The sequence below is a fragment of the Python bivittatus genome, unplaced genomic scaffold (genome assembly GCF_059951505.1).
Source record: "Python bivittatus isolate LINGU-HERP-01145 unplaced genomic scaffold, Pbiv_v1 ctg000330_np1212, whole genome shotgun sequence".
In the NCBI taxonomy this organism is placed as follows: domain Eukaryota; kingdom Metazoa; phylum Chordata; class Lepidosauria; order Squamata; family Pythonidae; genus Python; species Python bivittatus.
In genome coordinates this window covers 41,665,279-41,678,795 of record NW_028277058.1, presented here as the reverse complement: position 1 = coordinate 41,678,795, position 13,517 = coordinate 41,665,279, and the positions used below count along the sequence as shown (strand labels likewise).

The following is a 13,517-nucleotide window of genomic DNA, read 5'->3' as shown; positions in this document are numbered from 1 at the left end:
GCAGAAGGGGGAGTTACTGTGGTGGAACAAACCATTTCCGATTCCGCTGGGATAAGGTGCTTTTAAATCGTACGTTCTACAGAAGCCACCCAGACGAGCTTTTGATGTTTTTGTAGTTTTTAAACGATTTATTTTAATATTCGTTTTTTGTCCCGAAAAAGGAGGGATTTTTACAGAAACAAATAGGCGCACTGAAATCTTTCCCTGCTTCTACAACAGAGCCACGGCAGACCATGTAAGACAGTGCTTTCCAAACTTGGCAACTTGAAGATGTGTGGACTTCAGCTCCCAGAATTCCTCAGCCAGATGAATTCCCATCGAATTCCAGCTGGGGAATTCTGGGAGCTGAAGTCCACACTTCTTAAAGTTGCCGAGTTTGAAAAACACTGAAATATAATCTTTCTTACTCTCTGTTGTACGAATGTGCTTTGTCTCCATCCAGCAGCAGAGCTGCTCTTCTTCTCCTCGTTCCCCTTCCCAAGAAGGAAGGAAGGAAGGAATCAGGACTTTCTCATTAACAAAATTCCTTGCTCCCAATACAACTTTTTACATCATTCTGTATTACTGTCGGAGCGGAACTAGCAAAGTGTGGTGTCACTCCCACAAAGGCTTCTATATACTTTACAAAAATGATGTCAACAAGCCTTAGGATATTTGTAAAGCAGCCAGACTGTATTGTGGGTTGCTTTGTTTACGCTGAAGAATAACTTCACAGACGTACATTTAGATTGCAACATAAGTTTTGCTAATAATTTAATCAGATGCATTTCCTGTTAGTTATTTACTGTTTACATAGCAATAGCAATCTACACAATAATTTATGGAATATCTTAGGAGGCAAAACCAAAAGAACTTTGCTACAGAAATGCATACAATCAGAAAAATAATGTAGAAAAGGAATATGAAGTTATTAGAATTAGAAGTTGTTTTGTTTATTTATTTGTTCATTTGTTTATTTATTAAACTTGTCCCCGCCCATCTCCCCCCAATGGGGGACTCTGGGCAGCTTACAACATATTAAAACAATAAATAAATATACAGTTAAAATGTATAAAAGGACACATTTACAAAGAATAAAGGGAAAAGGAAAAATCCAGGAGGCCGATGGAAGCAACACCAGGCCTCTAGGGGGCTAGCCAACCCCATATCTGATGACCTCCCTCCCCACCCCAGTTTTGCTTTGTTTTTTGTGGTGAGGAAGCCATTTAAAATCAAGGATGGCTTTCTGTGGCTGAAGAAGTAGCAGCATGCAGAGATTTCTCAGTAAGAATCAGTTCTAGTTACAATTTCCATAGAGGAATTTATTCCATGCTGGTTTATTTGACATAGGTTGGACAGTTGGGAAACATTCATAAGCCAATGCTTTAGAATGCACGTTTTAATCTTTTGGCCGTAACAGACAGAACAGGATGGAATTCACTAAGCCAAGATCCATAATGACCCTGTTCATTTCATTAGCTCTTGAACTTTAAAGTTCCATTTATTCATTTGTTTATTCCATGTAATATGTTGGCACATGTACATTTTAATTTCAAATACATTTACTATAAGAGGATAGATATGTTTTCTATGTATGGCTGGTTGTTTCACTCACCTCCATGGCTTTCTGAATGTGCTATACATGATTTGAATATTTTGGGAACTGTAGCCTGAGAGTAGCACACGGAATTATCTGGCAAGGGAATGAGAAACATTTGTATCATAATGATCCAAAGGAGCCGCTATTATTCATGAAGGGCATTATTTTAGTACACGATTTTATATTCTATATATTTTATAGAGATATATATATGTTTCACATAATGTATAACTATACCTGTAAGAGTGCACTCTATTTTAAAGGGTTAACTTACTTTATAAAGAGCACACCATTCCTCTACCCCATCTCCCTTAGAAGCAATTAGCCAGATGCCTGTAGCCATACATTAATTCTGTACCAGGCTGGTGTTAGGCCAATGTCCAAAGAGGTTTGAGATTCCAAAGGAGAGATAAAAAGAAGAAAAAAGTTAAACTTAGATTCAACTTTCAGGGACCACCTCAACCCCTCCTTAGACCATCCCCAAAACCCCATGTATGGATATAGGGGAATGTATCACCTGCATACATTAATGGATGTCTATAAAACTCTGATGTTTGCTTTGTGAGGTGTGATTCCTTCAACATTCCTTTCTAACGGGTGTTGATTGGAGTCACCCAGCTGTGTCTTGATCAATATACATCTGTTATCTTAAAGAAGCCTCGTCTCAAGTCTCTTTATTTGGCTTTATTGGAACTTGGGAAATAAAAGGTGCCATACATTCAGTTGCAAGCACAGCCAGAGAATGCCCAGTTTTTGGCCCAATGGACCACCACTGGCAGGATAGTTGCACCATAAGAGCTTTCAGTGGGTATATAAAGATTTCTCCATGAGCAATACATGATAGGCCTCCTCTATGCCAATGGTGCAAGATTTCCACAATATCCTGCATCCCACAGGCAATCAGTAGATAGTCTGTAGATTGCAACTTAAAACTGACAGTGGCTTCAGTTGGCTCATTTCATTGATACTGTAACTACATTCATTGGACCCTCATGTTTAATTTGCATCAAAACAAATTGAAAGTTTCCTTTCTGAATCCATCAAACATGCAGTTTCATATATAAGTTCCTAATTTAAAAGTAAGTGATGTACTTTTGAGCCAATGTAATAGTCACAATACTAGATGGAGAGATTCTAATTATCGTAAGACTTAATTGTATGGGAGATGCAAGAAAGTCTTTATTATTGAGAAACTTAAGAAGAAACAAGCGTATTAAAGTGTAAAGCGTGTAATTAAATACACACAGGACTCTAGCACCACCTTGCAGTAACGTCATAACACAACTGTAAGATAAGAAAATTATAGGTTTTATTGTAGTCCCAGCTTTAAGATACACTTCATGCTGTGATTTTTTTCCCCTTCCCTTCATGATACTTCATGTTCTTTAAATAATATGAGCTGTTTGATACAATTGTGCTTGGTCAGGAGTTCTTGATTTCTGCCACTGGCCAATGTAAGTAAAGTTCAATTAACAAGTGATAGCTACTTGCACAGCCAAATACTGAAATCTCTTATTCCCAGAACTTGATTTGGCTACTTCTGAAAATCTGTGACTAAAAAGAAGCTTCCTAATTATTTTTATTAATATTTTATGTATCCAGTGTAAAGTTGGAAATCATTACATTGACCAGGGTCGTCCAAGACACTTTGCAGCCTGAGTCACAGAGCAAGATAGTGTCCCTCCCATTCCATGTACAAGACAACAGTACTAGTAGTTGAATCTTTGTCCACCTTTAGGCAGTTTGCACAGAAGTATCTGAATTTAATTCTCCAAGACACACTTTCTATAAGCTCGGGGAGAGAAACCTACCATGAAAATTAGAACTTAAAAGCTATCCAGTGAAATTTGCAGGAGATTTTGAATAAATACCGTAAAAATAAGTATCATTTACCCAATGTATTGTCGAAGGCTTTCACGGCCGGCATACGATGGCTGGTGTGCGTCTTTCGGGCTGTGTGGCCGTGTTCTTGAAGTTCTGTTTCCTAACGTTTCGCCAGCACCTGTGACCGGCATCTTCAGAGTGCAGGAGCAGAGAACTGCTCCTGTCTGTGCTCCTGCACTCTGAAGATGCCGGTCACAGGTGCTGGCGAAACGTTAGGAAACAAAACTTCAAGACCACGGCCACACAGCCCGGAAGACCCACACCAGCCATCATTTACCCAACTTTTTTTTCTTAAATGCAGTGCTAAAAAGAGGTCGTAGCACTACCTCACTTGATTTCAAGAAGGGAAGACTTCTTGAAAGCTGGACATTTTCAGATGTTGTATACCTCTGAATAAGGAATTCCACGAACATGCAAAAGGTTGATTGTTCATCTCCTTCCCGAGGGCTGCCCAGAAGAATCTGCAGTGGGTGAATTGTTGATCTGACCTCAGGGTGGGGTGGGGTGATGTCCTTATGTTCCATTGAATTGGAAAGAATAAAAACAGAGTAATTTATAAGGTATGTACAAATAGACATGCAGTATAGTTTTCTGGATGTATACTCTTATGTACTGTATCTATTTTGCCCCTCAAGTAAGTGTGCATGGTTACTGCAGGCTGAATATATTGTTGAGCATATAAGCACTCAGTTGAAAGGACGGGAAGCTGTTTCATAGTCTCCCTTCCTTAAATTGCTTAAAATAAGGAGTAATCTTGGATCGATTTCCCTTTGAAAGTGGAAAGTACTGAGGTTTTATGGTGGCTTTATAATTATCCATTAAATTTCAAATGAACTGGCTGGGCAGAAATTCCAGAGAGTGCAAAGTCAAGTATGTGGGTAATATCAGATTTGCAGTATTCTTTCGCCTAACACAACTCTTAGCACTGCTTTTTTCAGAGCTATCAGGAGAGTTTTCCAAATGGGGGGTGATTTCCAAGATGGCTTTAAGGAAAAAGTAGGCAAATTATCCTGTATGTGCATATCTAAAATATATTGTCATAATATACAAATCCATTGAGAGCCCTGTCTTTATACAATTAAACTGGGATACCTGAATGAACTCGAGTCCTCACAACTGCCATTAAATCAACACATCTATTCATTAATCATCTAATTATTATAAAGGTGATACTCGGAAAATATATTCTAAAACCATATGTAGAAATGTTTTCATTTCTTTCCCCAAGCATAAATGACGCAGATTTTTTTTTTCAAGAAACCACTACACATTGATTGCAGTAGTCAGGAATTACTGGGTTGGGCTTATATTTGTGGAAAATAAATGAAGGCAGACTGGCCTTGCCTAATCTAATGATGTTTGCCACATCAGATACTTCCTGTTATTGTCTATCTTTACTTAAGAGCAGGATCAAGGCCATCACTTATTCCATCCAGCAAAGATATAGCTTAATGATTTTAAACTTTAGAGAGAATATATAACTCTTCCTAACTCTGTGGTCTTGTTCCATTTAAAAGGTCTATGGGATCAACCTTGCAAATCAAAGCAGATATATTTGCAACTAACTGTATTCTATTGTAATAATGCTGGTTGCAAATATTTATTTATTTTAAACCAACCTGGAGGGATTTTTTTTCAGAAGGATTTAGTTGTTTAGAATACATAAATAAAATGTAATTTAGTTGCCAGATAATCCTTATTCCTGATGGCAGCCGTACTACATCCTGCAAATGGATTGTACCACACCATCTATAATCCTAATTCGATGGAAATAACATACAAAAATTCCCCTTATCTTCAGTGTATCCTTAATTGCCCCAGCATCTCTGCTTCAAACATTGTACAGTATTGGCAGTGGTATGCATTGGACTATACATAACTGTATGATTAAACTGATACACAGTTACAAATGAAAAATACTTCTGAAAAATACTTTAGTATTAATAATTTGTGCAGTATATGTAAAATGTTTACACCAAGTTTATAGGAAGCAGTACTATAAATACGAAAATATTCTCTGAGAAGGGCTTTGTAGCTGTATAGACAGGTAGCAATGCTGTACATGTGGTGAGGAGCAAAAATGAGGAAAGGAAATTTACTTAAGCTGTCTATGAGTGCCTGCAAACATAATTCAATACAAATAAGAATCGTAGCAGGCAGATAATGACTAAGTGTACTGCAAAGCATTGGAATAAATCTTTCTTTGCCAGCCAATGATCTGCTCCACTTCTCACCTTTTGTTGTTAGGGAGAAACTGGCTTTCTAAGCCTGAAGCAGTTTTACTATGAAAATGCAGATCAAATAATGCTTGGAATGTTACGTTCAGTAGCCCATTAATGTACTACTGAGCACCACTTTTGCTAAATATGAGCCTGACACGTGTTTTTAATGCAGTCACCCAGGCACAGGCTCTATAGGCAAGGCAGCTCCTGGACCAAGAGTTCAAATATCTGCCAAGCATAGATTTTGTGGTCCTTTTCTTCATAAAAGATTGAAAATTATACCACAAAAGCCCAAGAAAATATTAGACTGCATGCCACACTGTTACGTTGTATATGGTACACTTATAATATCCTTGCTACTGTTTCGCAGATACAATATAAGGAAAATTCTTTTACCCTGATTGTTTTCCAGTCTCAAGCTACCTCATAAGGTTATCATGAAGCTGAGGTATAAAGTGAGAAAAATACAGTTAAGGTTGGCAGCTGATGAGAAAAAGATTTGGTTTTGCTATTGCTTGTTTAAACAAAGGGTTTAAAAAGATTTGGCTATGTATCAACTGTGAGAAAGGCAGTTCTATGTATCAACTGTGATGAGGCAGCTCTGCTCAGCAAGGCTAACTGATTTGACCTACAAGACCTTGAGAGACAGTTTCCCCCCCACCTCCATAATTGCTGTGGTTTGTTCAAGCTTCAGCCTTCTTTGAGATGGGAATCTCTACGAAAAAGAAAAGCAGAGCAAGAGCCAACACTGTCCCGGAGAGATGTTGTCTACTTTGCTGGGCAGGTTAGATTGAGTAAAATCATAAAGGGCTTGAACCAGGACTGGTCCTCAGCAACAGAATGGACAGGTATCAACCAATCCTTGTGCCAAATAACCAGGGGCTCTTAGCCCCTTAGGATGAGAGAAAGAGACATAAGATTCAAACTTTAGGCTTTATTATTATCTATCTATCTTGAATCTTAACCATTTGCAGTTATTGGTGTTCTTTGTACTAGAGGCTTTTATACTACCTGGAATAAAAGCTATCCTATTAGGAGTTGTATCCCTGAATCCCTGCCAGCCACCCTTCTAGTTTAAGTACAGGTAGTCCCTAGTTAAGAACAAATTTTGTTCCCAAGATCTGACCTTAAGTTGAATTTGTATCTAAGCCAGAACGGTATTATTGTATAATACTGTCCAGGTAGTATTGTGTAATGAACTTGAACCATTGTGTATTTAACTTGAATTTTGCTACAATAGGCTTCATTCTTAACTATGGGTGAGCTGTAACCCAAGCATTTTTAACCCGGGGACTCCCTGGACCAGCCTTGGAGAAGCCTGATGCTTTCCTGTTCCTCCCTTTTCCTTGTGAGGGGAAAATGCTCAACGTAGATGAAGCAAAACATCATCTAGAAGCCCTAGCCTGGGTCCTAGAGCCCTCTGGATGTGGGGTGGTTTGCCTGGCATGCATCTTGTGTGACAGAAGGAAAGCACTTGATGAAGCTTTCCCCAGGTTGTCTGTCCTCACACATGGAAAATGAGTGACAATGGAGAGACACAGCAGTATACCTTTGCCCTCGGGCATCTTTTGGCCTGCAGGTTGGATATGGGGTTGCATGCAGCCTATACCCTATTGGCCAAATCCAGTTAGCAACTACATGCTACAGCCTGAAAAATGCTGGCAAATCTAGATAAAATGTAATGCACAAACAATGTCATCCATAGCAGCTGAACCAAACACTTTGTTATTCTTATGGGCTTCAGTAAAAAAAAGAAAAGAAGAATGCAGAGAAGAAGCCATGTTAATCTGTTGTAGGAATGTCCAGGGAATATAATTTAGTTTTAATAATCCATAGGTTTTTAATTGAAAAAAAGTATTTCTGTGAAATGTTCATGGATTAAAATGTATCATTCCAATCCAATGATAAATGTGCACTGTAGAAAACCACATATTACTATCTTTATTTTGTATTTACATTTTAAAATATAACTTCTGTGCACAGGATGACATTATACATTGGAAACTATACACCATAAAGACAAATCTATTATAAATATTCAACCCTAAGCACAGAAAAAATATCCCTTGCTCAAACATTAACATGAGATTATGGTAGTCAAAAGAATGGTATATGTGGAATCCATCTGAAATCCACTGTTCTAAGACTTGTTCATCTTTTTAAAGCTTATTTAAACTATCTTCCTTTTTTGTAAATAAATGCTGTTAACAGTTTGGTTTTTCCAAACATCAGAACCATTATGCAACTAAACATTCAAAAGGAAAGTTAACAGGGGAGCTATTTATCATCCATTTTAAATGGCATCATTGTGGTCAATTCTAAAATGTCTTTCTTGATTTTATTTTAACATTAAAGAGTCCCTGATGCACATTCTCTATTCTTATCAATAAATTCAGAGCAAAATCATATAAATCTTAAGGTGACTTCATTTTATTAATCTTTTTTCTTACTCCAAATACCTCCATAGCTAAATTAATCTCTACCATTAGGGAGTATGAGGCAACTGCCTCAGGCAGCTGATGCTGTACAGTAGTTCACAAACATGTTACCTCCTCCCTAGTCATTTCCCCTGAACTTCTTACACATTCTATTGACTGGAAAACAAAGCTGAATATGCTACATTACCTGTCTTACATCCTTTAAACTAGGGACGGCTTATGGGCTGCATCTGATTTAAAGAACCTCATGTATGAGTCAAAAAGCCCTTCCACACAGGGTGGGGAAAACGTTTTAGAACATTTTTGTGTTTTGTAACCCCCTAGGTACAAGAACTAAACATTCAGGTCTAGCATTGGTATCCTCATGATTTAGATTTGAGATTATGGACTACTTGTGCACAACATTAAGCAATGGTATTTGTTAGCATTTCCCTAAGACATAAATCCATTACTGTATTAAATCATTTATTGTATTGTCCCTATATACGTTTACACACAAACCTTTCCTTGTCCAATGGAGTTTCCAAGTCTGATTCTTTACAAAGCAACACGCGCACTTTTGTTATTGCATTATCTGCTTTTAATCATTAAAAGTCACCTTTAAGGTTTCATGTGCCTCCAACTGCCTCGCAGTTAACTTCGTAGAGTTTGCAAAAGCACACAAAGAAAGTATCGTTTGCAACGGACCATTTCATAATGGTATTATGTAATGATCAACTTTAGCCACTAAGGTGTATATTAACAGGCTCGCAGATCTGATTCTCGTTGCGTTGGCTTCAATTGCCTATTGCAACCTTGCAAGGGGGCACATGCGGAGTCCACGCGCCCCAATCCAGAAAGAAGCGCGGGAAAGGGGGAGGAAGGAAAGTGGACGTGCGCTTTTATCTCGGCAGGTGGGAGCACTAAGAAAATACATTGCACCGATCCTCGCCGGATTCGCCCGAGCGCCATAGAATCAACGCACTTCAGAGAAACCTCCACACAAGCCCCGTGCTCATCCGGGTCTTTCGCTCTCGAGCCCGAGGGTGTGGCTAGAACAGCAGCTCAGCCCCCGTTCTTTGGCCTCGCTTCTTTGCTCGGTGAAGCGGGCGCGCGCGCTTTGCTTCCTTCAAAAGCGCGCTCACTTTCGCTCCGGCGTCTTTCTTTGGGCCATAACTTGCTTAATGCCATGGCAACCTTAGAACGCCACGAAACCCAGCGCCGCTCCCCACCAGACGAAACACATTTCAGAAACGTGAGGCGCCGGAGATCACGTGGGGCAGCCGGCCAATGGGGAAAGAGGGTGGAGCTTGGCGGTCTCGTCACACGGCAGAGCTGCGTAGAGTCACAGGGCGGACGGCGAGGCGAGCGGTGTTCAGCTTGGAGCGCTGCGAGGAAGCGGTTTGGGGGAAAAAAAAGGACGAAGCTGCGCGCCTCGCTACCGAGCCGCTCTCTCTCTTTCTCGCCGCGTCTGCGGAACGTCGTGGGGCTCCTTCCCCAGCTCTGAGTGGGCGCGCGAGGCTGAGGAAAAGGGGTGATGCGTTTCCCGCTGGCGGCCATCTCCAACGCTCCCGCAGCTGCTGCTTCCACCGCCGCAGCCGCTGCCTCCACTGGGTCCTAGAGCCACACTCGAGGGGAGTCTTTCGCCCCCGCTTTTCTCGCCTCGCCCCCGCCTTGACCGGAGAGTGAACTTTTAGTGACGGGGTCCGTCTCGGCATGAGCCGCGAAGCCAACTTCGCTCATTCCTGACCACCCGGCGATTCTCTTTTGCTCGCGAGCCGACCCACCGGCGAGTTGTGTGGGCGAGTGACGGGCCGCTTGTCAGAGATGGGAGTGAACTCAGTGCACTGGTTCCGCAAGGGGCTTCGACTCCACGACAACCCGGCTCTGAGGGAAGTCATCCAGGGGGCCGACACGGTGCGCTGCGTCTACATCCTGGACCCCTGGTTTGCGGGCTCCTCCAACGTGGGGATCAACCGGTGGAGGTGAGTGGGCATGCGGCGGCGGCTCCCTGGATGGAACCGGCCGCTTCTCAACCCCATTCGACGGCTCTGCGCATGCGCGCCGGCGTCTGATTATACAATGCCCGGGCTCCGCGGCCGCCTTAGGACTCGCTTCTGACGTCTCAGCGCTCAGCAGGAAGGGAGGGGGACGATGACTCTCGCCGCTTTTCGTGAAACAGGCTTGGTGCGCGCTTATTTCCTCCTGAATTCAGCCCTTGTTTCGTAGGAAAGGCGTAAAAGGTTTCATAAACTGCAAAAGGCCGCGCTGGCTTCTCTTATGGCGTGGGGAAAGGCTTAGAATGTTAATAACAAACCTTTGGCATTAGGTAACTTGTGTTGGAGGCGATAAAACGTTTTGCATAAATCAGATGGCTCTGTAATCCTATTCTTCCTTCTTAGCTGTTCCAAAAAGGATGTTTATAATCACATTTCTTGAGACAATAGAGTAGATAAGCTCTACCGAGGCCCCCTAAGGTGAAAGTTGTATTTTATAAGAGTTGATTTTGTGTCCTGATTTCACATTATTGTCCTTGCTGTGTAAAAGACACTTAGTCATCACTTGGTTATATATATGGTCACGCTGCTATCCCTACTCCTGCTTGCCATGCCATGTCGTGTTCTTAATTGGATCTTTTCTAGTCCGTTCCTGATGCTGACAGCAGAGAAACAATGACATATGCAGTCCCTCCTGTTGCTATACACACTATGCATCTCAGTTAGATGTTTCATAACCAGTACTGAGTTCACAGAATTTGTGAAAGGTCTGCCAAAAGTTATTGAGTTAGAATAGAACATTGGAGATACCTGTTTGAATGTAGTGGTTGATTTCATTATAGGAGGAGAGTTGAACAAAGAAGGTATAAGCTTTTGTGAGCTGCATCAGACGTCACTAGATGAAGTGAAAGCTTATGCCTCTTAATGCTTTAAAGGCTTTTTTAAAAGCTTCAAAAACTTATGCCTTTTAATAAAATATGTTAGTCGGAAAAGGTGCTACCAGACTCCTGAATTTACCATAGATGAACCCAGCTATCCTTGGGCAGTGTCTACAATGAAAAGCACCAGCTTCGGTTGGATGAAGTGGAAATCCATAAAACTTACCAAGAAACTGGTGCAGATACAAGCAGGGTAACTGATGAAGTAAGCTGCAGTTCATTAAAGCTCATGCTTTTCAATAAAATTTGTTAGTTGGAAAAGGTGCTACCAAACTTTCTGATATTTTAGCTGTTTTGTAAAAGTTGTAAAATTAGGAAATACATGCTGTGTTATGGATTTAATTTACAACAGTAAGTGTAAATTTTATACTCCCTTAGGGATGTGGAAAGCAGATATCCAGTCATAGCAGAAGTGTAGAACAAGGCTCAGCAGTAGAGCTTTTCTTTTGCATGTAGAAGGCCCTTGGTTCAATCCTTGGCAAACTCAGAAAAGTGCTATCTTAAAAAGTCATTCTCAGTCAGCATAAGAGAATTTTGCCAAATGATACAAGGCCTCTTCTGATACAGTATTCCTAGGCGGTATAACAGATGTGAGTATAGTTTCAGTAGAGTATGTTTAACATACTAAAGCAAGGATCAGGGAATAAATCATTTTCAGTTGTTTACTAAGGTCCAGTGTTTTTAGGGTAACACATTTTTTAAAGTCTGAAGACACAGTTTTCTGTTTATGTTTTTGTTTTGAAATAACAATGATCAGTGGCCCAGCTACAGGTAAATGGAGAATTATAGGACTGTTGTATAATGGCAGCAGCAGGAGTAGCCACTAAGCAAGAAAAATGAAAGACAAGTCTACTTTCCATGACATGAATTGTGCAGCTTCTTGTATAGCTAATAACAATTGCCTGTTATGGTATCTTGCAAATTTTTCAGGCTTTTTAAATCCAGTGTTAAGCACTTAAATAAAATCTAGACCTCCAAGGATTCTGATTTTTGGGGGGAACAAGCAAGTCTGCTAATATATCTTGCTTGATCATTATCATTTGATTCTCAGCAGTTGATCCATTATTGATTTAGTGTTATATGTAGATAGTATTCCTGGTTTGTAAGTCACAATAAGTTGTGGATGGAATTGTCTGGATTTGTTAGACCTGTCACTGTTCGGGAGGCCAAGTGAGAGAGATTGAACATTATGTATCAGTGAGTTGCTTATTCATGGGTTAGCAAGAATTGCATCTTACTTTCCATCTACGCACTGCCATAGGGTATTGAAAGTATCCTGGAGAAAGAAGTAAATGAAGAGATGCTTAAAATGTATGCAAAAATTCTGGGCATGATGCAGTGAGGTATATTGGAAGTATTAGTTTGTGATGTGGTGAGATGTGTGCAAAATTCATGTTAAACTTATGAATGAGTTTCATTATAGCTGACCTACTGACATGCTGTGCATAATTGCTAGCCTGCTGTGACATATAGCAATCACTGACCTCTTTTCTCTTCATTCTTTTCCTGTAACATAGGTTACAGTATTCGTATCGTGAAAACTTAGTATTCAGGAGTTTTACAGTGTAACTTTTTTTCCTGAATATGCCTTATTTCTTCATTAACAAATTAAGAAAAATGAATTCACAACAGGTTGCTTCTTGAAGTCTGTGTTATGTGGTTCTGTTAAGGTTTCTGTGACTGTTATATAAAATGTCTAACTTTTATTTGCTAAATATTGTTTGAAGCATTGTTCTATTTTGATGTCAAGGATGGACAGGTATGAAGTTCCTCCTGAGGTACAATAAAATAAATATCCATTAATTATTTTATCTTACTGGTGTAAGACAGGAACCCCCAGTCTGGATATATTTCAGAATTTGAAGGAATGGTTGCCATGTGAGTCACAAGAATAAGTAACTTGCCCAGAAAACTAAATGCAAGGCAGAAATTGGATATAAGCAAAACTAGGTATTTTCTGTTATGAAAAGAGTAGTTTTTTATAAGTAAGACTGATCATAATTTAGGAGTTGCACTACAGTTTTTCTCCCATTTTAAAGTGGTAAGATGTGTTGTCGCTTCTAAGTGGTCTTGGGGTAGTTGCATGAGGCTCTGAAACTGCAAGTTATATGATTCACCTGGAAAATGTAAGTGGGAAATTGTCATCAGTTTTCACAATTGTGATAGGGGGCATGAAATTACACTTCAGCACTGCAGGTGGGTTTGTGACCTCAGTTTGTCTAGAAGTGATGAATAAATGAATTTTTATCTGTGTTTTCATCTCTATATTTCAAGCTGTGCTCTTTTTTCTTAAGGTTTATTGCAAATGCACATACATCTGGTACAGAATTAAGAATATCTTCATTGCTAACAAATTATCTAGTGAGGGCTATTCCATAAAACATAAGTATCCAATAAAAGAGCTTTTTCCTTAATTCCATTTAATGCCCAACACTCAGTGATTTTAGAATGGTAATATGAAATCAAGGGGAAATATCCTT

At 40.0% G+C, this 13,517-nt stretch overlaps 1 protein-coding gene across 2 annotated transcripts in view; it reads left to right on the top strand.

Moving 5' to 3' along the window:
* Positions 1–8,586: 8,586 nt before the first annotated feature.
* CRY1 (cryptochrome circadian regulator 1) overlaps positions 8,587–13,517 on the top strand; it is a 42,716-nt gene continuing 37,785 nt past the window's right edge. The window contains exon 1 of one of the 2 annotated variants that reach the window (XM_025169289.2): positions 8,587–10,087. In XM_025169289.2, coding sequence (XP_025025057.1) covers positions 9,930–10,087 — 158 coding nt within the window. In that variant the 5' untranslated portion in view covers positions 8,587–9,929. The remainder of the gene's footprint in view (positions 10,088–13,517) is intronic. The other variant, XM_007432368.3, reaches the window with a different exon arrangement.